This window comes from Esox lucius, chromosome 14, assembly GCF_011004845.1.
Source record: "Esox lucius isolate fEsoLuc1 chromosome 14, fEsoLuc1.pri, whole genome shotgun sequence".
NCBI lineage: Eukaryota > Metazoa > Chordata > Actinopteri > Esociformes > Esocidae > Esox > Esox lucius.
Window position 1 is genome coordinate 30,118,007 of NC_047582.1, and position 25,431 is coordinate 30,143,437.

Sequence of the window (25,431 nt, forward strand, 5' to 3'; positions counted from 1 at the left end):
CACACCTTCCATTCTTTACCTGAATCATCATGTTATAGATGGTCTCCATGTGATGCTGCTATTGCTGAACATATGCATTTAATTTAATTAACAATATAATTGATCATATTTTATTTAACTGGGCACTATTTCAAATAGTTACTTCAGGACCATCTACTTAATTTCAAGGATACTTAAATCATACAATTCTGTAAATATTCACAGTCATAAAAATATTTTCAAACACCTTGATATGGAGCATGAGGTCAGGGACCTTGAGCAATGCCACAGAAACACTCCTGGAATTCATAATGACTGACTTGTTCATTCCAAGGCCCTTTAAACGAGCAGCGCAAACCCAGGAATGGATAGGTTAATAGTGTCTCTGAGTGGATTTAAAACTTTCAGATCTCAATTGCTGTTAATATCTTAATATTTTACCATGAGGAGTACAGAGCATGTAAAGGGCATAAAATAACAATGACCTGACAGAGTGTGTGTGTGTTTCTTACATACGGAGCAGGACTACGTGACAGTTGTCATCGATACAAGAAAACAACAAAGACAGAAACCAATATGAAACAAAATTGATTTTACTCACATGAAGAAAGGCACATTTAGGAGTACAGAAAATTCAACACACCAAAAGAGATTTTTTTTTTTTAATCAGTCAGTCGGGACACAAAACAAGTTAAATCCCATTTAAAGCAAGGAGTTAAAGAAAATATTTCTGGCGTAGCTGAACAACAACTTCCCGACAAGAGCGGTGTTTACTGACCTCTCGATGCGTTGCATCGTACCACCATGGGACTTCTATGTTCTGGGCAGAGTGAATAACAGCCTCAAGCAGCCACGAAAAGCTGTTGACTGCCTTGAAAATAAAACCCAGAGGTCATGCACAGTTTTGTGTGTCCTTGTGGCACACGTCTGCCGTCACTCATGAGTAAGTTTGTGTGGCGAGCAGTGCATTCACACTAAATCAAGCCCATCTAATTCCAAAAGCGGAAACAGAGCTTGGAATAAAAAATTCAAATGTATAGATCAAGAAGAATGTAACTTCAACAGTCCGCATTTGACAGTTGCATTTTAGTGTGAGAGAGAAATTGTATACTAAAGGACGTTATACTAACTTATATATATGTCGTATTAACACGTGTATACATACAACGTACAAAACATTACAAACCGATGCTTTCTAAGGCGCTGCTAACTCTGTGCGCACGTTGCGATCCACACAGCTTCGAGGCATCCGCTGAGCGGGCTGAGTGCAAACCGGATAATATTTTTTGTGTAAATCCCACATTGACATCAATGAGAGATTTGTATTTAACTACGGGTAACATGCAAAGATCTCAAACGAATGTTCACCCTGCAGCTAGTCCATATAAAGTGAGCTTTTCCCCCAGTGATTGGGAGAGAGAGAAACTGTATGTTATGTTGGCAGTTGCTGTTCGCTCTGAAGATACAAAGCACCATCTTCTCCTTCAGGAAAACGTGTTCATTCAATAGTAGTACAACGCTGCATTCTGCATATTTACATGACCTGAATTTAAGTACTGGCAGAACAACACATGGTTTCAATGAAAAGGGGACAATCTATAATATGTTAAAAATATCCCGCTTATAAGAAACAAACAGTATTTAATGGGCTACCTAGTGTGTTCATCCACATCTCTTTAAAATGGCATTTTCTTTTTGGGCCTTCGCTCGGGAAAACTAATTCGATTTTGAAATAAATTATAGCTTCCCTGTCTTTGAGGCAACAAGCCATATTCATCTTTCTTTCCTACAAGTTGGAACAACAGAATAATTGAAACACCTTAAAAAAAAAAAAAATTGCTACACAAAAATATTTTAAAAAACCCAAACAGAAATGTGCATTTTGGCTTTTTGCCCAATCCGGACGGACAGTTAAAAGCAGAGGTGGAATCCCATTGGGCAAAATACTCGCCGCTCATCCACTTCCCCCCTGGTTGCCGGTCTGGAGGTCTCACATAGTTCTGGGCGGCAACTGCCGTTTGTACATGCCAGCCAGGGCCTTGGCGGCGCCCTGAATCATCTGGCGCCGGGACATGCCAGTGAGGGCCTGGTGCCAGTCCGTGCGGGACACGTTCGGCACATTGCGCTCCAGCACCTCTCCCACCGTCACCAGCAGGCCGGACCAGCGGAGGCTGTAGTCGGGCGGAGTCAGAGCCTGAGCCTTTAGAGGCAGTGGGGACAGAGGGGGGTGTTTGGGTTAGAGGACTGCAGAGCTCTGATCCGTGTCATCGGCTACTTGGTGCTCTGGATTCAGTTTGGCGTAATCCTCTCTTACAAAGGCGAGCACATTTTCTTAAAATCCGATTTATACCAAGCAGACATCCATCAGGTGATTGGCTCATGGTTTGCATGAGGTTTGTCATAAGATACCAGATGACATGCAACAGATTATCTACTTCATCTACTTAATTATTATTTGGAAAGAAATTAATCTTTGAACCCTTTCACACTTTTACCAGAGACAAGGCCTTAAAGAGATTTTCATCGATTTCTTTTTTTTTTTTAAGTCTACCCAAGTGGAGGCACGCTGCAGCTGGAAGTATTATTTAAATGCAAAGTGACAGCTTTGACAGGTCAAGTATGAAAGAAAGGGACCCTTATGGGACGACGGTCAGCAGCCTGTCAGAACAGTGATGGCCTTCAATCCAAGGGCAGCACTAAATCTCAATGTCCTGCCTCCCTCCTATTGGCAGACCAAAACGAGTGCTTGTCAAGTGCTAACGCTGAGTGCTAATGACAAGCTAACATATGCAACCATGCTAGGTAATACGCCGTACTTCTTCTTTAGAGCTATGGGGTGAACCGTCAGCGCCCAATTAAAAACAAGACAGCGCTAGCGGCAGCGCTGGCCTCCTACCTGCTGGACGTGCTCCAAGGCCAGGGGCGTGGCCTGAGTGAAGGTCTTGATGTGAATGCCCGCCCCAGGGTCCTCTAGGATTAGACAGCCAATGTCAAACCACCTAGACGGAACAAGAGACGGAACACAATGTCAACCGTGGTGAATAGAAGACAGGAACCACACGCTAATACTCAGGCAACAGCAAGTTCATTTGGATACTGACACGTATTTTGGCTCTGCATTCCAGCTCTTTGGACTCCTAACGGCACAATGACTGTCAACGTGATTTTAGGTGGCAGCAGGGAGCTTCATGTTAAGGGCTCTATAACAGCAACGCTCCGACGCAAAGTAGTGAGACCCGCAATGAAACCCTGAATAGAGTGAATTAACGAACACACCTTTAACCTCCCTCAACAGATGCACAACAACACCCCGAAACGCAAATTAACAAACACACCTTTAACCTCCCTCAACGAATGCTCAACAACACCCCCGATATGCAAACTAACGAACACACCTTTAACCTCCCTCAACGAATGCTCAATAACACCCCCGAAACGCAAACTAACGAACACACCTTTAACCTCCTTCCACGGACACAATCTAAACACTGCTCTGGACTAATGAAACGCTCCTCCACATAACCATTCGCCCGGTGTGGCGACGAGAGCTAGTTTCACGTTTTTTTTTTGGCTTTACTCCGGTTGAGACTCGAAGGGATTAGGAAGCGGTCTGAGCCCGGAAAGGCCGCATCTCCACACGGGGCCTTATCTTGATCTTTTTCAGGTAATTCTGATCGTCGCCAATCTGATTGGGTACTTTTGCCAATAATGTAGCAAAAGGTCAGAGATGGGCTACTGGGCTGCGGAAGCCATTTTGCCCTTGGCCTGGCTGGCAGCCTCCTTGTCCTCTGAGGTCCTCTTATGGGATATTGAGCCACTCTGCCGTTTGGTGATAAGGAAAAGGCATGACGACTAAGGTCGCAATCCCAGACCTGCCAACATCATGTTTTTTTAATGCCCTAAAGCACAATCCCGGTACTGTGACATCAGCAGTCCAGACAAACACTTACATGTCTCACAGGTGATTTCCTGTGGGGAAAATGTTGGAAGGTCAAGAAATTAGATTGGGAAAATTAGATTTGGAAAATGTGTCAAGGGACACAGCTGTTTTTTAAGTTTGTTTTGTTCAAAGGGACATTTTAGTTGATTTGGACATTTTTAAATGGACCACATCATTTCCACATAACCACCATGCTTGAATTCCTAGAGAAGTTCAGCAGGCTGTTTTATCCTCAAAGTTAACTTACAAAACACGGGAGATTTAAATAGGAAGGAGGAGGGAGAGGCGAGAAAGCGAAAGGAGTTTCTACGCTCTGGTGGGGAAGTATGAGTCAGCCAGGACTGTGTGTGGAAGGATGAGACAGTGTGTGTGTGTGTGTTTGTTTTTAGGTGTGCAGTGAATGTGTCTGTGTGCGTGTGAAAGAGAGACATGAGTGTTTGTGTGTGTGTGAGAGAGCAAAATGTATCCGTGTTTGTAAGAGAGAGAGAGAGACTTGTGTTTGGGAGAGCGAAGTGTGTGTGTGTCAGAGGAAAAGAGAGGTATGTTTAAAGGGTTTTGCGGTTCCAGGATTCTTCTTCAGTACTTACTTGTCTGGGAACAGCTCTGCAATGAAGTTCTCCACCGACACCACGGGCTGCCTCTCATGGATGATGCCGGAGCGCCGCAGGCTGTCGATGCGCTCCTGGGCCCCCTGTGGAGACATCAGCCCAAGACGTCCATCGCTGGTTATGAGCAATGCAGACCGCACGCACGCACGCACGCACACCCCCTTCTGGATGACTTAAGAGTGATGGGAGTGCGTACCCGGGGAGGTGCAGAAAAAAGGAGCGCCAGAGTATTGCAATGCAAGGTCTTATTCCTCGTTGCTGCAGTATCTTATCATCTGTCAGTCTGGGTCAGCTGCGTTTTACCTGGGAGCTGCTGCCTCTGTTCTACCAGTCACGTCATTAACAGTCTACAGAACCCCTGTGCAGCAGGTCTACTGTAGCTACACACATTACAGAAGAGGTAGCTAATTTAATGACAACATTGTTATTACAAAGAAATGCAATGACTGTTACGACAATTTCGGTAATGCAAGTTTTTTTTTTTTTAAACACACGTGTGCACAAACAGAGACAAATGCAGGCATGTTAATTAACTGTGTATCATTTTAAACCGTGCGGTCTGAAGCCATTATAACACATGATTAGGGCTCAAGGAGAAGGAACGCAAACTTAAATCAACTAATTGTGACCTTAATTTTACTGGCACTGATATATAAGACGGGGACAAACACTTCTGTCCTGTAGAGGGAGAGAGGTTTCCCCATTTTCTGGCAGCACAATGACGACCGACCGACCGACACACACACACACACACACACACACACACAGTGATGTGCAGCTGACCTTGACTCCGGCTGCATAGCCCACAGGCTGCGGCGCGATGTTGGATTGGCCAACCTCCCCGGTCACCATGGCCATGCCAAACACCTCCTGGAAGGCATCTCTCACGGCTGCAACCTTCACCTCTTTGTCTGACGTCACCACAATGTCCAGATCTCCCCCAGACTCTACGATACATTCACACACACGGTCAACCCAGGAATGACAGAACACACACACAACAGACTAAAAATATGCATATACAGTACAAACAAATCTTTCACATACACGCATATCAGCACGCTTCACAGCCTAGAGGATGATTTAACCAAGGGTTTGGGCCAATTCAAATTCTATTCAGACAATTCAGTGATTTTAACAGCAACAACAGAAAATAAAAGCCCAATTGGTATGTCAGTTGACTCACTTCAATCGCCACTGTTAAAACCCTGATGCGTGTGAACACATTGGGAAAGGATGGAGAATTGTGGATTCAGACATGGAGTACATCAGGACGGGCTTTGAGAATTAGCCAGGGGACCCAATCCTGGTGTTCTGAGTAACATACGGACAATAAAGTTGAGTAAACAGGAAGGACCACGGCCTACTTACTGATGTATGGGGCCATGCCTGGGTCCAGGGTGGTGATCATGGACTCCACCGAGTGCTTGGTCTTGTCAAGAACCGTCTTCACCATCTGGTTACCGGCCACACCCTGACAGAGGACCAAACACAGAAGGAATTAATGGCACCCCTTAACCGACTCTTATGGCACAAGTGTTGAAAAGCTGATTGGATTTGCAAAAAGAGGGAGGGGCCAGACAACAGCTCATCACTTCACCCCGGTGATGCAACATTTTAACACTGTTGATGTTGTGGTAAGAAACCGTTTTGAATGTGTTTGTTAAAAAAACCTTGTTCAAGTCTGGAAATAAAAACAGTCAGATCGACATCCCAGTCATTTCATGGACTCATTCCACACAGTGCTCACACACAACGAGACCATTAAGAAAACACAGTTGAGACGCCGAACAAGATCAGTCGTCGAACCAGAAGATTGTGAATGACGGTGCGTGCCAGCACACAGAACAGCACGCACGCCCCAAACAAGACCGGATCGAAACCATCAGGCTTTATTCCCACTTGGGACTCCTCGGGGTTGTCTATCCAGCTGTCCGAGGTTTGCTGTTCTCTGCCAGCCAGCCAGGAGGAAGAAGACATTAAGGCGGGACACGTTTTTTTTTAGTAGGGCCATACATAGAAAACAGAAGGCCATTTTCTGGGATGTAGCCATCGGCATCATCCTGGCAGGCGGAGCTCATTCATCCGACAACGCTGACAAAATTAGTGGCGGATTTATGAGTAGTGTCCAGGAAAGTGTTTCTCAGAAACCCAGCTGTTGCATGTGGCGTAATGAGAGACTGGGTCCTTTGGGTTCTGACAGTACAAAGACTGAATATAAGATGATGATGTCGATTGGAGGGCGTTACACACTGTGGGGGAGGCGTAGTGCTGGGACACGAGAATCTTTGTTTCAACTTCATTTACAGTTTAAGAAGTATTTTGGGGCGATTTATGTTTTACTGATAGAGAGAAAGTTAGAAGAGCGCATTTCACTTCAGTTCCATCTCACAACATATCTGAACCCTCCTAATGAACCCAGTTTGAGAACGCGTCCGGTCCATTGCCCCAATGAAACCCACAAAAAAAAAAATAAGAATGAATAAATAACAGTACCTTGAAGAACCCCCAAATTCCACCCCCCGCGTTGGGATCGGCGGCGCCGCGGGGGTCCTCGTTCTCCACCTCGGGGAAGGTGATGGGGGAACCGGCGTCCAGACCCCCGGACATCATGGGCTGCTGCACCATCGGGTTGGAGACGATCCCTGGAAGGTCACATGGAGCCTGTTATCACTGACTCACCATAATACATACGTTTAACAGGGCTGCCAATGGAAAGTGTTTTGGAACAGGAGACTGTCTCCTATTGGCCAACTCCAGGTAGCCCCTCCCTGTTGAAACGCGTGGGTCCAGAGAACAATGACGCCGCTGCTTTTCATCCTTTACTTCTAACCGGGGACTGATTATGTCCTTGGACACAGTGCCAAATTACAGACATGAATCAATCAGGGAAAGCAGCAGTTCAGCACACCTTGACGTCCGGGCTTAAAAGCCACCACTGTGTCCAGCAGACCAACACGTAATGACAACCAGGAAAAGGCAGACGAGAGAATGAAAATACCAACCAATCACACCCTTACAATGCAAAATAAACTGGAGGAAACCACACGTCACGACCACCCCGCCCACACAAACCTCAATAACCTAACCTTTATGCCTAACTTTAACATAATCCTAACTCCTAAACATAATCCCAACTCAGATAACGCTTCTTATTAGGGTGAGGACCAGCCAAATGTCCTCATTTGGCATGATTTTCCATGTTTTACTATGGGACACTCAAGTCTTCAATTGGATCTTAAAACCGAAAAAAAAAAAAACACATTTGGCAATTAGCGCGCGAGAAAGGGGGAGAGAGGGAGAGAAGGGGGAGAGAAGGGGGTGGGGGGGGTGGAGCAGTCTGTATTATGCACCTTGTTCCCTCTGGTTTAAAGTACTTCAACACACAACAGAAGAAGATAACCCCTGACCCCCTCCTGACTGACCACTGGGTTGGACACGTCCCATTGGAACGTGTAAGTGTCCAAGTCCCCACCCACCATCGACGGGCATCTTACCTGGCATCGGGGCGGCGCTGGAGAAACTGGGCATCAGTGGCGTCTGCGGTGTGCGCCCGGCGTGCCCCCGTGTGATGTCATAGCCCGCGCTCATGGTGAAGCCTGTGGTGGGGGGGCCCGTGGGTGGAACCGACATCGGCGGCCCGGTGGGCCGCGGCGCCGCTGCGGGGGCAGAGGCGTAGGCGGGTGGGGGGGAGAACGCCATGGGGCTGCCGGAGTAGGGGGGCCCGCCCATGACGGGCGGCGGGGGAAAGTGAGGGTTAGACAGGGGGGGCATGGGAGGCATGGGGCTCCCGAAAAGAAGGGGAGCGGAGGGGGGGACGGAGGCGGAGACAGCAGGGGCGACAGGGGTGGAGAAGCCCTCCGGAACAAAGGTGGAGACGCTGGTGGTGCTGGGGAGTGACAGTGGACTGGACAGGCCTGGGGAGGGAAACAGTGGCATGTCACGGACACCATGGAGACAGTGGGGAAAGGGACAATTCACCCAAATAACAAGGTATGTCAAAGCAGGCGCCGATGTTTAATAAACCAAACATCTGCTTGTCTACATCCTGAGGGGGTAAAACACTACGCTGTACAAGACATTAGGTGTCCCTTAAAGGTTACATTTATATTTTCGGCGAACCAGACAGAAAGCCAACACAATAACAAGATAACTCCTAAAAAACAAAAACATGCTGACATTCAGAATAAGCTACCTCCAGGACGCTATTGTCATTGTAGGAAATATAACAGGCAAGTTGTTTTCCCATTACAGCAGAACATAACTCGCCAAAGGCTCCAATTATTAATGGGAAAAGCATTGTTGCTGCGTCACTGCAAAGTTACACAGGGGGTAGGTCGTTATTATCAGAACTTCCTTGTACAGCTGCCAAACAGCCAACCTTGTCTGTCCAAAACAGTCTAAAGGACAGACTAACTAATGTGGACGTTCAAAGCAGTGATTCACTCCTCTGCGTTTAGATGAACACACACATCCTCCGTGAAAGTTGAATGGAAGAGGGAAGGACAATCTCCCGTTCATCAACCAACAAAACGGACATCTCATCTACAACTAATCGATGTCCGGGTCGCGGATGAGAGAGAATGATCGGGCGACCCGTTGCTGTTCCCACAACAAAAGGCATATGCGCTAAAGCCATTGACCTGACTCCGGAATGATGTTCCTGATGGCTGTTTCTCTGCAGAATGGCGCCCCCTACCATCTCTGTGTGCCCTTGTCACTTCCACACATCTGATATAACTGAGCAGGGGACAGCAGTAGGGTTGGACCATATCCACAGAAATCAGTATAGCGATAAGTGGACCCAAACACCTCGATAACAATATATAACATTATCGAGTTACTTCTTAACGTTAATTACACAAATTTCGTTAGCAGAATGTCTAAACTGCACAATTGTACTCAGCCTTTTTAAACACAAAGTTATGGCGAAATATATTGTTACAGGTAATTGGGTCCACTTCGCGATGCTGATTTTCGTTCGGACATCGCCCAGCCCTAGAAAGCGGTGGTGGAATCTGTGCAGAGTGTTTGATAACAGGCTTCCCTGTGAAGTGGGGTCACTGAGGGCTGACCGGGGAGGACAACATGAAACGCAGCACAGAACATGAAACGGTCGTTAGATTATTCTTTACGGACACGTACGTTACACGTTGTGCTTTGACTTATGACAACTAGATTGGGCGGATCCCTATGGTGATCCAGCCAATCCAAACTGGACATGTAGCCGTAACCGCGGCGCCACTGGTCCGCTGCTCCGGAGGAGGACTTACCCATAGTGAGGGGAGGGGAGCTGACTGTGGCTGGCATGCCTGGGGGGGGCAAGGGGGAGGCCGGCGGGGTGGTCTCTATTCCACTCTCTTCCATCATCGTCTTAGTCGCCGATCTGCCACGTCAAAGAAAGGATGCGTTATTGTCACGCAACACAGCAGGAGTGGTTTTCCAGTGTGGGGCAGTTGTTGACCGATGTAGCGGCCTTTAGACAAGACCAGGCAGCGGCAACGCGCAAACGCTTTGAATGGAAACGGTGGATCCTAGGGCTACGAATTGACATGGATGTCACGGGACGAGAACACAGCGCCTCGGTGCCGATATGATATGTGCTGCCATTCTAAAGACTATTCATGCGTTGCGGTTTGCTACTGCGACTTTCGCTCCACACATGCAGAGGGCCAAAGGAAATACCCATGAGAAAACGAAGCCATCAGTCATGGAAATTACAGTGCTGAAGACATATATGCACCCCATTTTTTAAAAAGTAAATAGAATAACAAGCTTTAAAGAAAATCTACTTGGGTTTTCCTCTGTACTGTCCAATCAATCCGGTAGATGTGGGGGAGTTCGAGCGTTGCCCTGTTCGCTTACAAAAGCAGACCTTAAATCAGTCTCTTTCTTCCAAGTTCTGCATGAGAACTGGAACATCTGCTTATTGGGGACCCTGCACAGGTGATTAACATCTACGAGACACTTCTATGTAGATGGACATTTGTATACAGACTTTCAAATCCCAAAATGAAGAGCTTTTAATTGATATATTCTGCCAGCAACATAGCACCCAGCATCACCCTGCAGGCCTTGCCACAGGGGTTGACGCCGGTGGGACCCAACATGGGAGACCAGATACTGCTGCAAGATGTGTTTGGGGACACTCATTCCAGTCAAATCCCAACGCCCCGGGGCAGTGACGGGGACACTGCCCTGCATCTTTTGGATGGGTCGTCAGACAAGAGTCCTGACCCACTGTAGTCCACCCAAGATCCCCATGGCATTGATTGAATCCCTTTGATGCAGGCATTAAGGTTTGTGGATGTACTCTGTCGGTCTGATCGAGGTGCAAGAGCATCCGTGTTAATCCAAGTGTCACAGATGCATTTCCAATCTGGCGCCCACACCAACATGGCAACCCATTAATCCATAATGTCCAGTTGGCAGAGTTCTCCCCTCTAATCTCCCGGTAACTATTTCCCAGGTCGTTGCTTTTAAATAAGAATGGGTTCTTAGTTAACCTACCTGGTAAAATAAAACAGCAAATAAAGCTAAAGGTTACATAATTTTTATTTATTGCATTATTACCCAGCTACTTTCACTTTTCTCTACTGTCATTTCATATTTTCTTCCAATTTTAAATAATTGTGACTGTCCGACGAATGTGTCTGCATTGTACTAACACAACGCCTGGCAAAATGCCAGAAAACTTGCCAATTGTCAGCTGATGCCACGTCTTCATCATACCGAGGTACAAGCATGCAAACCTATAAATCACTGGACAGCGACAAGAGTGTATACATGTGTTTATTGACACACTTTATGTGGGCTGGCAATAGTGCCAACAACAATAAATAGTCCACGGCTGTATGTAAAACAAAGTGTGCAGCAGTTTCTTAAAACCAGAAGCCCGTTAGCCCATTTAGTTCCACAATAAACACAGCAAAAAGATAGCTATGAAGTTTGAATTGTCAATCAGCTAAATACCAATTTACTAAATTTTCTATAAATAACATTTCTGAAATTGGTTGGTATGTTTTGTGTCTAGCAGGGAAGCTAAGTAGTGATGGTTAATGCTTTCTTACTAGCTACAGTAGCTAACTTGGCTAGACTGATTTACCGCAAGACAAAGGCATTGATTACTTATTTGTTCGCAGTTGACAGAAATACATTAGTACATGCATTCATACCTGAAAGCGTGTTATTCCAGAAAAACAAGTCGGGTGGAAAATCAACCACTTTTCCAATTTATGAGCTAAAAGAAAGTAGCAAGCAAGTGAACTGTCTCAATGGAATATGGCCGCGTACTAGTGACGTCAGACATTGCCACGTCTTACAAAAGAGGTGTGGAAACTGTACGTCGGCTCATGTTACAGATCCTATGTATGCTAAGATGTTGCCACAGAATTGCAGCTCTTATAATGTATTATTTTTCAATTGATTTATATGTAGTATTTCGCTTATTTTGGTTAAGCTGCCAGCCCAATCAAGACAAAAGGCATGCGTAAACCGTGTCCCCAGGTGATGACGAACTCACTGCCACACCGTGCCAGACGCGTAATCAAGTAATTACGTCATGAACGTCACATTCTTGTAATTTTATTGAAAAGCACTGGCACATACAGTACATGTAACCTATTAAAAACAAAGGCAAATAAACCTAAATGCATTATGGAGCAACTGTAACAAGTGGCAGTAGTCATTGTCATGACATTTCTTTGGGGAGAAGAAATAAGTGTGCAATTTTTACAAAAGGTCTAAGAATAGGGTGATCGAAAAACGGAACAAAAATATATGTATATACATTTACACGTCCAATTCGCCTCAGACATACCAAAAGCCAACTTTTCAATTTAATCAAAGCCGACATGTTCATGTATTGATAGCCAATGCCATAAAAACACTAGTGTTGTCAGCTTTCATTGTCAAGCCAGGGTCAAACTGTCATGTTATTTCCTGGTGAAAATCTATTGAATTTATTATAATGAAAATTACTGAGCCATGTCTAGTCTCATCTACAACATTATTTTAGACCATTTTTAGTATGGTATGATTGGACCTCTCAGAACACAACACAGGGTGTGCCATTATTCTTAGGACCCTGTGGTTACTGTAGATTAATAACATTCACCAGAAGGGAGACAGTTGTTTACATATATCTTTTTACATCAACACCAAACATCACTTGTTATTTTCAAGTGATTACAGCTATATACATAATTTTTGTACAAATACATTTAATCTCTGGCTCAGAATGGTTCAAGACCTGTGACTGTCTTTTAGGCCATTCAGAATGTGTGGAAAGTGTTCTTAATATAACCTCGAACAAATCCAGTATTTTATAGAAATGTAGGCCTATTTCATGTGCATCTTGAATTTAGCTCATTATAGAGTACTTTTTATTAGACCTACCATTTCATTGCCATGCAAAAGTCCAGCTTAAGCATTATAATTACAAATGAGTAATTTTGTATTATGCTGAGCCCTCTCAATTGCACTACATTTAAGTTAAATCACTATTATACTAAGTAATTTAACAGTGTGTCATGCCAATAGTTTCCCTGTTTTAATTTGAGAACACTAGTTCACAGGTTGCTAATGACCTCACCTCATCTGATCTAATTACAAGCATTAAGTAATTCAGCTATTTTAGTGATCATCCTTCAACATGCCTTCATGACCAGTAATAGAGCCCAACTCCTTTTTTCCATATGAACAGTCGTAATGCTGTAATGGAACTCTCCCGTGCTTTGGAGTCAGTTGTGTTCACCCAGGAGGTCATTCTTGTGTTGTGAAAGTATTATGGCATAACATTTAAACTTGTTCTCACAATGGTAACTGACACAAAGCACTAACCGCTTACAGTAACAGACCTCCAACAGACTTCATACTGAGGGATTGAAAGGCAGCAAAAATTCAGCTATTTGCTCTTAATTCACCACAGAATCACAAGATTTACTATGGCACTTCAACTTTGGTTAACTTTAGTATTTAAGTCATACTAAATAAGATTAAGATTTGTCAACAACAATAACAGTAACATTGTCAAAACAAAACAAGACTCAATTATACAGTACTAATAACAAAACAAAAAAAACTAAAATATGTAAGAACAAACTATGCTAATATACTGTTAACCAGTTTAATTAGCTGATTCTAATACTGTTAAAGTTCACTTTCATCATTACAAAAATAAATTGAGGTTTGTTTTGTATTTGTACACTATAAAAGGCAAGTGATATGAATCCCCGGGTGAGTTGAATGACTAACAGAAAACACCATTGTTCCTAGGAAAGGCGGTAAAAAGCTGTTTATCAATATTACTCAAGCACCTCGAAGTATCACAACTTTTCACAAATAACAGTCATGTCTAGGCTGATACTAAAGACATTTGTGAATGTGACACTTGAGGCAACAGAAGAGTTCTTCTCACTCCCCTCCCCTCAAAAAGTGATTAAGAATGATTATAGTGATAGTAAAAAAAAAAAACTGCAAGGAAACAACGAGTAAAACTGCAAGGAGGAATATTCAGAGAATGAGCGTATGGTATGCCAGCAAAAGAGGGGCATTGTTGAGTCTCTGAGAGCTTATTCACTGTCTAACTCCTCAAGGGGCGATTCTCTTGGAGATCATTCACTGTCTAGTTCATTGTGGGGCGATGGTGGGCTGTCACGCATTGGCAGGAGATCATAATGACAGGGGATGTGGCTGTTTTTCGGGAGGTCGTATGGGTCCTGGGCAAACGGGCCATGACCGTTGTTGCTGCCAGGTGTGTGGATGGTGTTGACAGTTGGCTCTGGAAACAGAAGCATTTTCAGTGTTAGCCTAATTATTTCCTTTTTGTCTAGACGGGCGACAGTCATAGCAGGGGGGTTATTAAAGGCTACAAACACACGTAGGAAGAGATCCCCTGTCACTCACCAACTTCATAGACGTTCTTGTTGGTGGGGCCGGTGTTGTTGATCTCCGCGTAGGGTGAGTCTCGCCGCGCAGGCGATTTCATCTCGACGTAGCCACACTCCACTTTGGGCATCAGCAGAGGCGGGTCCTTGATGGTGGCGTAGGGATTCTCCGAGCTGTTGAGGGAGCAGGAGCTTTCGTGATAGGACGTTCCCTTCACCAAGTCTGAGGGACAGAGACGGGGACCAGTCAGGGATAGGCTTCGAACTCAAACGACCAATGTTAACAGTTTCATTACAATATGATATAATAACAGCCTACCTCGCAGGGATTTTCCCATGTATCGTCGGTCAACTCCATAAGCTCCTGGTACAATAAAGAAATATATTAAATGATAAGCACATTATAATGATGCATACTGAATGTGTGTATGTTAGTGTGTGTATGTATGTGTGTGTTAGTGTGTGTATGTATGTATGTATGTGTGTGTGTTAGTGTGTGTATGTTAGTATTTGTATGTATGTATGTATGTTAGTGTGTGTGTATGTTTGTGTGTGTATGTATGTGTGTGTATGTTAGTGTGAATATGTATGTGTTGGTGTGTGTGTGTATGTTAGTGTGTGTATGTATGTGTATGTTAGTGTGTGTGTGTGTGTATGTTAGTATTTGTATGTATGTATGTGTGTGTGTGTTAGTGTGTGTGTGTATGTTTGTGTGTGTATGTTTGTGTGTGTATGTTTGTGTGTGTATGTATGTGTGTGTATGTTAGTGTGAATATGTATGTGTGTGTATGTGTTGGTGTGTGTGTGTGTATGTTAGTGTGTGTATGTATGTGTGTGTTAGTGTGTGTGTGTATGTTAGTATGTGTATGTGTGTTTGTGTATGTTAGCGTGTGTATGTGTGTGTGTTAGTGTGTGTTCTCACCCAGCTCGTTGAAGCAGCCTCCTTGTTTCCAGTCAGCAGGCAGAGTTCCAGTGTGGTCCAGTATTGGAGGCCTCTTCCTCTGGTCCACGTTCTTCAGGTTAACAAAGTGGTTGTTCTTAGCCTGAAATTCACCCCATAACACTTTGGTTAACGGCCTTTTAAAACATTGTCTGGAATTCTTGATAATTGTTGTTTTCTGCAGGATTTTGTTGTGGAAAAATTATATTAGTCTAATCCACATTTTGTATCTTTTTCCACATTTTCTTCCAATTTTGCTGTATCCAATTCTGATTTCAAAGCCTCTTTCTTCACCAAGCCTGTTGATTCTTGATAAACAACCCAACCATTGTGTCGTAACACACACCCGTTCCTTCACTGAGGACCCCAGGCAGCTCGTGGGTGCCTGACTTCGCCATAAGCCGAGGTACATGAGCCCAGTGCGCAAACTGTACTATCTATGACGAAATCCACATTTGTTACCCCTCCTGAAAGTTTTGTTGACCAAGAAAGGTTGTTCAGTGGTAGCAAGCAGTGAACTCAGTGAAGTGGTGAACTCAGTGAACTCAGTGAAGTGGTGAACTCAGTGAAGTGGTGAACTCAGTGAACTCAGTGAAGTGGTGAACTCAGTGATCTCAGTGAAGTGGTGAACTCAGTGAACTCAGTGAAGTGGAGAACTCAGTGAAGTGGAGAACTCAGTGAAGTGGAGAACTCAGTGAAGTGGTGAACTCAGTGAAGTGGTGAACTCAGTGAAGTGGTGAACTCAGTGATCTCAGTGAAGTGGTGAACTCAGTGATCTCAGTGAAGTGGTGAACGTGGCTTCACCACTCTGTTAGGGAGGCCTCACCTTTCCGTACGCCAGGTTGTTGACATGCGGGGGTCCGTTGCACTGGGTCAGCGTGTGGTAACTAGGGTTGGAGAAGTAGCTGGTGTTGGGGTGTCCTGGTGTCTGACTGGTTGGCGGGTGTGCTGCATCTGAAAGAGACAAAGAGAAACTGATTCATCGAGACAACAGCCAAAGCATATATGAGTAAGAGTTTATCCATTCCCATGGCTGTCTACGGTATGATTTTGACAAAGGAACATTAAATATATCTCCTGAACTGAGGCGGGTGGGGTGTTACTGCAGCGCATCCCATCAAGCCATAAACATCCCTATATGTCAGCTGTCACTCAAGGCCAGCGCTACAGGACAGACGGCCCTTTCATACCGGCGATGGCGTAGTCAGCGGCGACGCGCATGGCGGGCGTGTAGGTGACGGCGGGCATGGCGGGCTCCTTGCCCTTCTGCTTCTTCCTGTAGACGACGAAGAGGAGGAGCAGAGACAGCACCAGCAACACCAGGACAATGATGCCGGCAATGGCGCCGATCTGGTAGGAGTCCACGGGTATGGCGGTGCTGGTCAGGCTGTTGGGGTTGCTCACGATCACCACGCCGGCTGCGAAGGGGGAGGGGCAGTGTTCAGGTCAAGGTCTACCTCATCTAATTCCACTTTGTCCGTCCGGAGCGCACGGTATGATTTTGACAAAGGGACATGAAATATATCTCCTGAACTGAGGCGGGTGGGGTGTTACTGCAGCGCATCCCATCAAGCCATAAACATCCCTAAATGGCAACTGTCAAGGCCAGCGCTACAGGACAGACGGCCCTTTCATACCGGCGACGGCGTAGTCAGTGGCCAGTACAGTCGTCACAATGCCACTAGTCCCACTCTTACAGATTAGTAAAGGGACACTCTTTCTGATCTCTAAGGTGGTCGGTTCAAATCTTGCGTAGGGACCACCGCGGCGCACCCCCGGAATTAGCAGTGGGGTTTGAACCCATTTTATCGGTGCCAGGGTTGTTGTGGTGTGTAAGGGCACTTGCCTTGGTCACAGCGTGCCCCCTTCCAGCCAGGGTTGCAGTAGCAGGTGCCTGTCATGTGGTCACAGGTCGAGTTGTTGAGGCAGTCGCAAACCTGGCGACAGCCGTAACCATAGGAACCCGGGGGGCATTCTGAGAAATGGCACATTTGGTTTTCATTTTATGCTTTGTCTGTAAGGTCAAGTTTGTCAAATTTGGTGTGAGAAAATTATGTTTTAGTCAGTCCCAAGTTATTACCTCTTTACTCTATCATGCATTTTGATTAAGCGCTAAAGCTCTGTTGTTATATTTGCACTCCTAATCACTATAATGTCAGTAAATTCCGGAGAATTATGTTAGTAGTAAACAACTATTTGTTGTAAATTTACAGTATAATCCTCAGGTGTAAACATGCAGTATAATCCTTTGTTGTAAAGTCAGTATAATCCTCTAGCGTAAACCTATAATACAGTCCTCTGTTGTAAACATACAGTATAATCCTCTGGTGTTACCATACAGTATAATCCTCTGGTGTAAACATACAGTACAATCCTCTAGCGTAAACCTATAATATAGTCCTCTGTTGTAAACATACAGTATAGTCCTCTAGCGTAAACCTATAATATAGTCCTCTGGTGTTACCATACAGTATAATCCTCTGGTGTAAACATACAGTACAATCCTCTAGCGTAAACCTATAATATAGTCCTCTGTTGTAAACATACAGTATAATCCTCTAGCGTAAACCTATAATATAGTCCTCTGGTGTTACCATACAGTATAATCCAGAGCGTTAAACTTACTTTGCTCACAGTGGCGTCCCATGAAGCCCGTCCGGCAGGTACACTGGCCAGAGATGTGGTCACAGTCGGCACCGTTCCTACACTGGCAGGTCTGGGAACAGTCCTTACCGTAGAAGCCCAACGGACAGCCTGCAAATGGATGCATACGCAGTACGCACATCAGTCTTGGGCCAGCGACTGACCCGCGTGGGGCACTGTAAAGCCCATTATTTGGTGTCTTTACAAACGTGGGTGGGTACAAGATGACCAGGATTCTGCATCCAGGCCGGGATTAAAACAGAGGAGAGTTTAATAATCCACCCACACACCCTCCCACCCACACACCCTCCCACCCAAGCACCCACACACCCTCCCACCCACACACCCTCCCACCCACACACCCTCCCACCATCCCACACACCCACCCAACCAACAGCCCTCCAACCCTCCCTCCCTCCCTCCCTCCCAACCACTGGGACTCACGCTGAGTGCAGTAGAGGCCGGTCCAGCCCGGCGTGCACTTGCACTCCCCGTCGTAGGCGCTGCAGTAGGCCCCGTTGTGACAGTTACACGTGTGGATGCAGTTGGGTCCCCACTGTCCAGGGGGACAAGCTGTGAGACGGGGACAAACACCGCAGTGTGAGGGAGCAAATACAGCAACGACAACAACCTCCTGACCTCGAACAGCTGCCCAGGACATGTACTTGTACACTGCAAACTGTCCCACTCTACAGCTCAACAGCGCCCAGGCCGTGGACGAGGAAAGAAACGCTTGTCATTTGACCCAACCCCTGCAAAGTACAGTGCAACGGTGAGCACTGGGGGAGTACTAAAGTTAAGGGGATTTTCACCGTGTCAACCTTTTGGTTACTACTCAGATGTTCCAACTACTAGACTAACTTCTACCTCCTGCCCGTCTTTTTCAGCTAGTGAAAAAGAACGCACAAGCCAGCAAATAAACGAAACGAAACAGTGGTCCTGGCCTACGATCAGAAGATGTAGATTTGTTTGAATAAGATTTCTATTGGTATGAAACTCATGCTGTATTATCAGCCACCACTGGAGGGAGACAAAGTACTTCCCTAATCCCCAGCTGCCTGTCTTTCGCACTAGTTACCAATATTAACCAATTAAAAACAGAAATGTCTCTCCCTCAGAATCTCTTCCCAGAAAGTCCACATCCCACAAGGTAACTTTCAGCTGGGCCAAAGTTATCAGGACACATGATGGGTCTGGGTCATTACGGCCTCCTCATAATGTGAAACACACAAAGCATGTCTCAGTTCATCAGTGATGAGGCAACCCAGTCTGGCTATTCCAGGATCCTTTGAGCCTGTTATTAGTTAGTGGGGCCCGCAGAGCTCATCAGGGATCATTAGAGGTCAAAAAGAGTCTCCTCACTCTGCAGTAATGTGAGCCGGGCAGAGGGGCATGTCAGCGCTGTACAGCCAGTCGGTTCAGAGGACGGCAAATCTCCTGTGGGCCAGGAGTGTCCCACAGAAAACAAGTTTTGGATCAGAGTTCACGATAAGTAGAGCCTGTGGTCTGTCATAATGAACACTCGTAGAGCTAATAAGTGTTCAGAGGCTGGCAACGGAACTGTGAAGTTAACTAACATATATGTGTGGTATATTATTTGTTTTAATATACCACACACACATTTTGGTTCATTTGATGTAATTCAATTAGTTTTGCTGAACTGAAAGTTTTTTACACAGATTATGACTTGATGACTTTTGGCGTGACTTGGTAGAGCAGAGCCTGGAATGAAAGCGTAGACCGTTCTCAAAATTTAAAAAGAGTCGGCATTTACTTAAGTAATTTAGCAGACCCACTTATCCTGAGACTTAGAGTAGTGAATGCACACCTCATTTTTAGGGCTGAGAAAGTTAATGTGCTAACGCATGCGATTAATTAAAACTGTTTAATGCCGCTAATTTTTTACTCGCCTTTAAGGCGTTTTTCTTGTTTGAGCCTCAGCATGATCCATAGTCGGTGCTTAACTTGGGCGAGAGCTGTCACTTACTGATTTATGTACGGGTAACTTTACTGGCACCTGACTTATGTTGGAGTTGTCTGATGCGATTCTCATGAACTTTTTTAAAGACAACAATGGGGAGTAGCCTACGCATTCCTGTCGTGAGTCATGTTTACTGTCTGTGAATCCTGTCTAACAGCGTGTTAGTACTCGTAGGTAAGAATACAGTCTGCGCTGTTTCAAGTTGTTGGAAACTGGAATATCTACAAGAACAGCCGTGCCTCCACTCTCATCCTTTTCTGACACTGGTCCTGAGACGCTATGTGAGCGTGAATCCACCTGTTAACCTTGCTCATAGCATGGTGAGTTATGATTATTTTATGTTGTTGTTTGCCTAAGGCAGTGTTTTCTCAGCCCTGATCCTGGGCACCCGCCTGCCCTGCATGTTTTAGATCTCACCCTGCTCTGTCTCCATGTTTGTGGATAACCATCTATGGCAACCTTTCCTCCCTTATGCCTTGGCCTATTTAAGTAACCTACCTTATTGCATTTGGTGGAATTGGGGAAATATATTTAAACATATACATATTTGGTTGTGGCCAAACACCTATTAGAAAAAGCAAATTGTTTCCAGGCCCACACCTGAACCCCATTCAAATCACATTTTATCCTAAAAATCTAAGGCCAAAACCACTAAAAGCAGAGGTGTGATTTAGTGTTGGATAACATGCCTGCAGCTCTCCAGACAGAGGGGCTGATGGGAGTTTCATACAGAATCCTAAAATGTGGCTGTTGTTGTACTTGGTGCCTTGGTTAAGAGCACAATGGTAGGAGATGGAAGAACTATTGGATCAGAGACCAGCCACTTTCTGTTTCTATTTACATGGGATACCAATAGATTCTGCCAATCATTGTGGTAATTTGAGGGGAGGAATGTAAGGATCATGACATTCCCTGTTCTAATGGACCCACTTGAAAAAAGACAGCTCCTGCACTTTTTTAATTTCAAATCAAGCACTCTGCATAGTTTACAATAAAACATCATAGTCTTTAACATAATGCACTGCCTTTAAGACAGAAAAGTGTTTATTAATAAAAATTTGAACACATTGTAAAATTGCGATTAATCACAATTAACTACAGACGTTTTTGTGAAAAATCCCAATAAATTATTTTAAAGCAGTTTGACAGCACTAGTCATTATACATTTATTTACTGGCCCCGCATGAGAATCTAACCCACAACCCTTGCCCTGGGGAACATATCAGGTAGCAAGCACCACGTTTTACCAATTCAGCTGTACATTCCCCGATAAAACACATGTTCCACACATTCTTACATATTTTACCAACCCTAAGAAACACAAAGCCGCAAAATGTTTCCAATAGTCCTAAATCTTGGCCAATTCAGTATAAACTCCAAGAAAACCAAATATGTCTACATCTCTGGATACTGTACTTTCCACTAACGTCCCGAACAGACTGAACTAAACAAGATTAGTCTGAAGGCTTCGTACGGATGCAGATTGACAGGTCAGAAATAGTCATTTTAAAGCACATCCCGGTGCCAAATGGAACCGAGCCGAGTCAAACCAAACTGAAATGAGATGGTCCGGTCAGGCATTCACCAAAGTTGTTGGTACCGGCTGTAGCTTCCAGAACAGTTTGTCGGGGACTGCCAGCGTTGCCAGTGAATGGACTGGATTTGGGAGTACTCACGTTGGGAACAGTCGCTGCCAATCCAGCCGGGGTAACACTGGCACGAGCCGTCGATTGGGTTACAAGTGCCGTTGTTGGTACATGTGCACCCCCAAGCACAGTTTTTCCCAAACCTTCCACTGGGACACACTGGGAGGTGACAGGAGGAGAGTGAGCAGGTCATGACCTTTACATGGACAGTGGGGTCAACAACTCCACACTGGAAAAATACAAATCTGTGGTATTTTTCATAGTGAAACTCAAAATAAATATTTACTTATGGCTACTGAAGCACAATGACACACATATATTATCCCAGCCTCTTGGTTAAGCAGACTGTTTATGACGCTGTTCATAATTATAAGAATTCATGAAAAATAGTTGGACAAAACAATCAGATACTGTATAATCTTTGTGGGAATATGTGTCATACAGAATTATGGCAGAGTGTCATATTAAGTTATGGCTGAATATCATACAAGGTTATGGTTGAGTGTCTTACATTTATGGCTGAATGTTATACAAGGTTATGGTTGATTGTCATATGGGGTTTTGGTTAAATGTCATATAACGATATGGTTGAGAGTCATACAAGGTTATGGGTAGGTGTCATTTCAGGTTATGGTTGATTGTCATGTGGGGTTTTGGTTAAATGTCATACAACGATATGGTTGAGTGTCATACAAGGTTCTGGGTAGGTGTCATATGGGGTCATGGGGTTACACTCACCTTCGTTGCAGAGGGCCCCCTTGAATCCTGGTAGGCAGTCACACTGGCCTGAGACGTGGTGACAGGGTCCGTTACTGTGGACACACTGGGGGCAGGCCTGGCTGCAGCGGTGGCCGAAGTAACCGGGAGAACAGACTGTGAGAACAGGTGAGGAGAATTAGTACAACTCACCCAACACACCCAATGACATGAATGTTACAGCAGTCAACAAATGTCCCACAATTCCCAGGTTTTCAAGAAACCTTGGTTGGAAGGCCAACCAATAACCCACAAACGAATTATAGAGGCAAAAATGATGAAACATTATGATATTGAATATGAATGCAGGGTAAACATATCCAATAAGAACTGCTGGCATGGGCTGATGATAGACACTCACTGCGTTGACAAGTGGTTCCCCGAAATCCAGGTGCACATTCACAGGTGCCCTCGTCAGGAGAACAGGAGGCCCCATTCTTACAGTTGCAGGGTAGTGAACAGTTTGGACCCCAGCGTCCTTCGGCACACACACTGTCACAGTGGATCCCTGAGAACATACGGAATGTCACAGTGGATCCTTGAGAACATACAGAATGTCACAGTGGATCCCGTTGAGAACATACGGATCACTCAGGCAAACAAGTTCACATACAGAATGATTTATGGAATTAGCAGGAAACTCCAAGTTGCTTATTGGATCCACAGAGAAAAGAACCCTTCATACCCTTTGAAAATGAAATTACAAGACTTACAACAATTTATTGGAATATGCCTGCCCATAGAGCATTTTATAATTACATGAAATAACTCTACCATAAGTCAAATAGGCATATTTAACCGAAAATACATGTTACTGAATCAATTGAAATCACTCAAATCAGGTAGGACCTGCATATTTACGTTAATTTACTTCAGTTTGACCTTTGACCTCTTAATCAATAGTGTTGTAAATCTGCTTATTGATTTCTTGATTAATGCAAAGTTTAACACCAGGCGGCAGCTTCTCAGGGAGTAAATCCACAGTCAATATCATCTTACAGGCAAAGCTCCAGCAACATAGAAATACCGGGCACTCGAATGGAGATTGTTTTACAGGGCCACATTCCAGTAAAACAGACCTCAATATCAGGCAAATACTAACAGTACAACGCCAAACTCCTTTTAAGGTCTCCATTACTTCCATATTGGCCGGTGAAACACAACCAGCCCTGTGCCCGACAACTAACATTATTCAATTTGCCACAGCAAGTTGGCCGCCACTGGTTCCAAACCAGCAAGAACAATGGTTCTTAAATTCCCCCTTTCCATTCAGTGTGGCATCTCGGAGCAGCAAGGAACCCTCTGTCTGTCGACTAGATGGAAACAGATAGCCGGGGACAAGTGATACCACCATCAGTTATCGTGTGGGGGGATGACGGTGACAATAAAGGCCACAGTAAACTGCCATACTCTAAGAGTGGTGTGCTGCGCTGTCTCTGGGCTGGGCCCCTAGCCTCTGGGGGATTCGACACACCGCTGAGTGATCCCTCCAATGCCGTCTCCCTCCCTGAACGACTACAAACAAGGACATGGCTGAAGCACATCGAGGCGCGTGTACGGAAAAAGTTTGACTTTAAACGTGTAACATGAGAAATACATTGCCTGATGTCCGTTTTGGTGTTAGAGGGACCAGCTGTGGATAACTTGTTATTTTTTCTTCTGTTGGAAATTGAACCGTATCTGAGAACGATGTGGTTCTCAGATACGGACTCACTAGGCTTCTGTCTCACTCCCTCTGACACCTCCTTCCTCTCACTGTGTTTCTGCCACCTCCTTCCACTCACTTTGTTTCTGCCACCTCCTTCCTCTCCCTGTGTTTCTGCCACCTCCTTCCTCTCCCTGTCTTTCTGCCACCTCCTTCCTCTCCCTGTCTTTCTGCCACCTCCTTCCTCTCCCTGTGTTTCTGCCACCTCCTTCCACTCACTGTGTTTCTGCCACCTCCTTCCTCTCCCTGTGTTTCTGCCACCTCCTTCCTCTCACTGTGTTTCTGCCACCTCCTTCCTCTCCCTGTGTTTCTAGCACCTCTCTCTTCCTCTTTTTAACACTCCTCTCCTCACTCTTTTTCTCCCACTCTTCCCTCTATGTGCCACAGGCTTTCTCACCCTCTCTGTTTCCTGACCCTCTATTCTAATCTCCTTGTTTTTCCACTCACTTCTCTTTGTCTCTCTTTCTTTCCTCCCACCCCTTCTCCCTCCCTCTCTCTTTTTCTCCATCCCCAATCCTGCTTCTCTTTCTTCCTTCTCTTTCTTTCTAACTCAGGGATGTTTTGACCCCCCCCGCACCCCCCCTCCCCCCAGACCTCTCCGCCTCTCTCTCTGGGATGTTTTGACGCTCTGGGGGTTAGAGGCAACAGTGCGATGGAGTGCGGTGCCAAGCCTGGTGGACAAAGGGCTCATTGAGGGACTGTGTGCGCGTTGCTAGGCAATGGCGGAATGCTGGCGATAAACTCCAGCTAAGTAGCTCCGAAAGAAATGCTTTTCGTTTTTAAAGGTCCTACGCGGCGAGGAATCAGTATGCCGTGCAAGTATGGACCTGAACGCAACAGAGGAGGCTACCTGACCATAAGCAGCGTTTGGGCCATTTTGGCCATCAAGCCCACTTTGTCGCGGTCACCAACTCTGAATCAAATGTTCACATTTATTTTATGAAGCCCTTTCACGTTACCTGCTGTCACAAAAGTGCTTATACAGACACCCAGCCTGAAAGCCCAAAGAGCCGGCAAGATCAGGAACTGAAGCTCAGTGGCTAGGACAAACACCCAAGTAGGATCAGAAGTAAGAGTGGAATAGTGAGAGTACATGACTTTTTCAGGCCACATCAATGTTTTTGCATGTTAGGATGACCAGTAGGTCAATAAATACAGGTGTGCTGTGTCCTGAGTCTTTAGGCTCTAAACACCCCAGAGTTGTCACTGACTGAGCAATTTATTCTTACAAGACTCATGAAGGTGATATTTTGGTAGACCTATCTGTTTTTAATATAACCGTTGGTTAAAATGTTTGGGGTTTTACATGCAGACCTGGACTTGTAGTCCTGAAAAAAAAAATCCCA

At 45.1% G+C, this 25,431-nt stretch overlaps 2 protein-coding genes across 2 annotated transcripts in view; both read right to left on the minus strand.

Moving 5' to 3' along the window:
* Window positions 1–554: 554 nt before the first annotated feature.
* On the minus strand, window positions 555–12,014 carry prrc1 (proline-rich coiled-coil 1). Its single transcript, XM_013137270.4, has 9 exons — window positions 11,703–12,014; window positions 9,801–9,913; window positions 8,025–8,444; window positions 7,024–7,172; window positions 5,899–6,001; window positions 5,311–5,474; window positions 4,507–4,610; window positions 2,876–2,978; window positions 555–2,179 (listed from the first exon to the last, which is right to left on the minus strand). The coding sequence occupies exons 2-9, from the start codon at window positions 9,895–9,897 to the stop codon at window positions 1,970–1,972; spliced, it is 1,350 nt and encodes a 449-aa protein (XP_012992724.2). The 5' UTR covers window positions 9,898–9,913; window positions 11,703–12,014; the 3' UTR covers window positions 555–1,969.
* A 1,076-nt stretch (window positions 12,015–13,090) lies between these two features.
* Window positions 13,091–25,431, minus strand: part of megf10 (multiple EGF-like-domains 10) — a 71,202-nt gene continuing 58,861 nt past the window's right edge. The window contains exons 14-25 of the mRNA XM_010889645.5: window positions 22,742–22,888; window positions 22,363–22,497; window positions 21,655–21,783; window positions 18,442–18,570; window positions 17,980–18,108; window positions 17,201–17,329; window positions 16,545–16,772; window positions 16,181–16,308; window positions 15,337–15,457; window positions 14,734–14,778; window positions 14,434–14,637; window positions 13,091–14,308 (exon numbers count right to left, since the gene is read on the minus strand). Of these exons, the coding sequence (XP_010887947.4) occupies window positions 14,142–14,308; window positions 14,434–14,637; window positions 14,734–14,778; window positions 15,337–15,457; window positions 16,181–16,308; window positions 16,545–16,772; window positions 17,201–17,329; window positions 17,980–18,108; window positions 18,442–18,570; window positions 21,655–21,783; window positions 22,363–22,497; window positions 22,742–22,888 (1,691 nt within the window). The 3' untranslated portion in view covers window positions 13,091–14,141. The remainder of the gene's footprint in view (window positions 14,309–14,433; window positions 14,638–14,733; window positions 14,779–15,336; window positions 15,458–16,180; window positions 16,309–16,544; window positions 16,773–17,200; window positions 17,330–17,979; window positions 18,109–18,441; window positions 18,571–21,654; window positions 21,784–22,362; window positions 22,498–22,741; window positions 22,889–25,431) is intronic.

What these genes read in the sequence shown, in the direction of transcription:
- prrc1 (XM_013137270.4), bottom strand. Translation starts at nt 9,897, where the DNA reads ATGATGGAAGAGAGTGGAATAGAGACCACCCCGCCGGCCTCCCCCTTG. An exon ending in AGGCATGGCCCCATACATCA is followed by an intron (nt 5,475 to 5,898) that starts GTAAGTAGGCCG and finishes AATGTATCGTAG; the next exon opens with AGTCTGGGGGAGATCTGGAC. An exon ending in CCTTGGAGCACGTCCAGCAG is followed by an intron (nt 2,180 to 2,875) that starts GTAGGAGGCCAG and finishes CTGCCTCTAAAG; the next exon opens with GCTCAGGCTCTGACTCCGCC.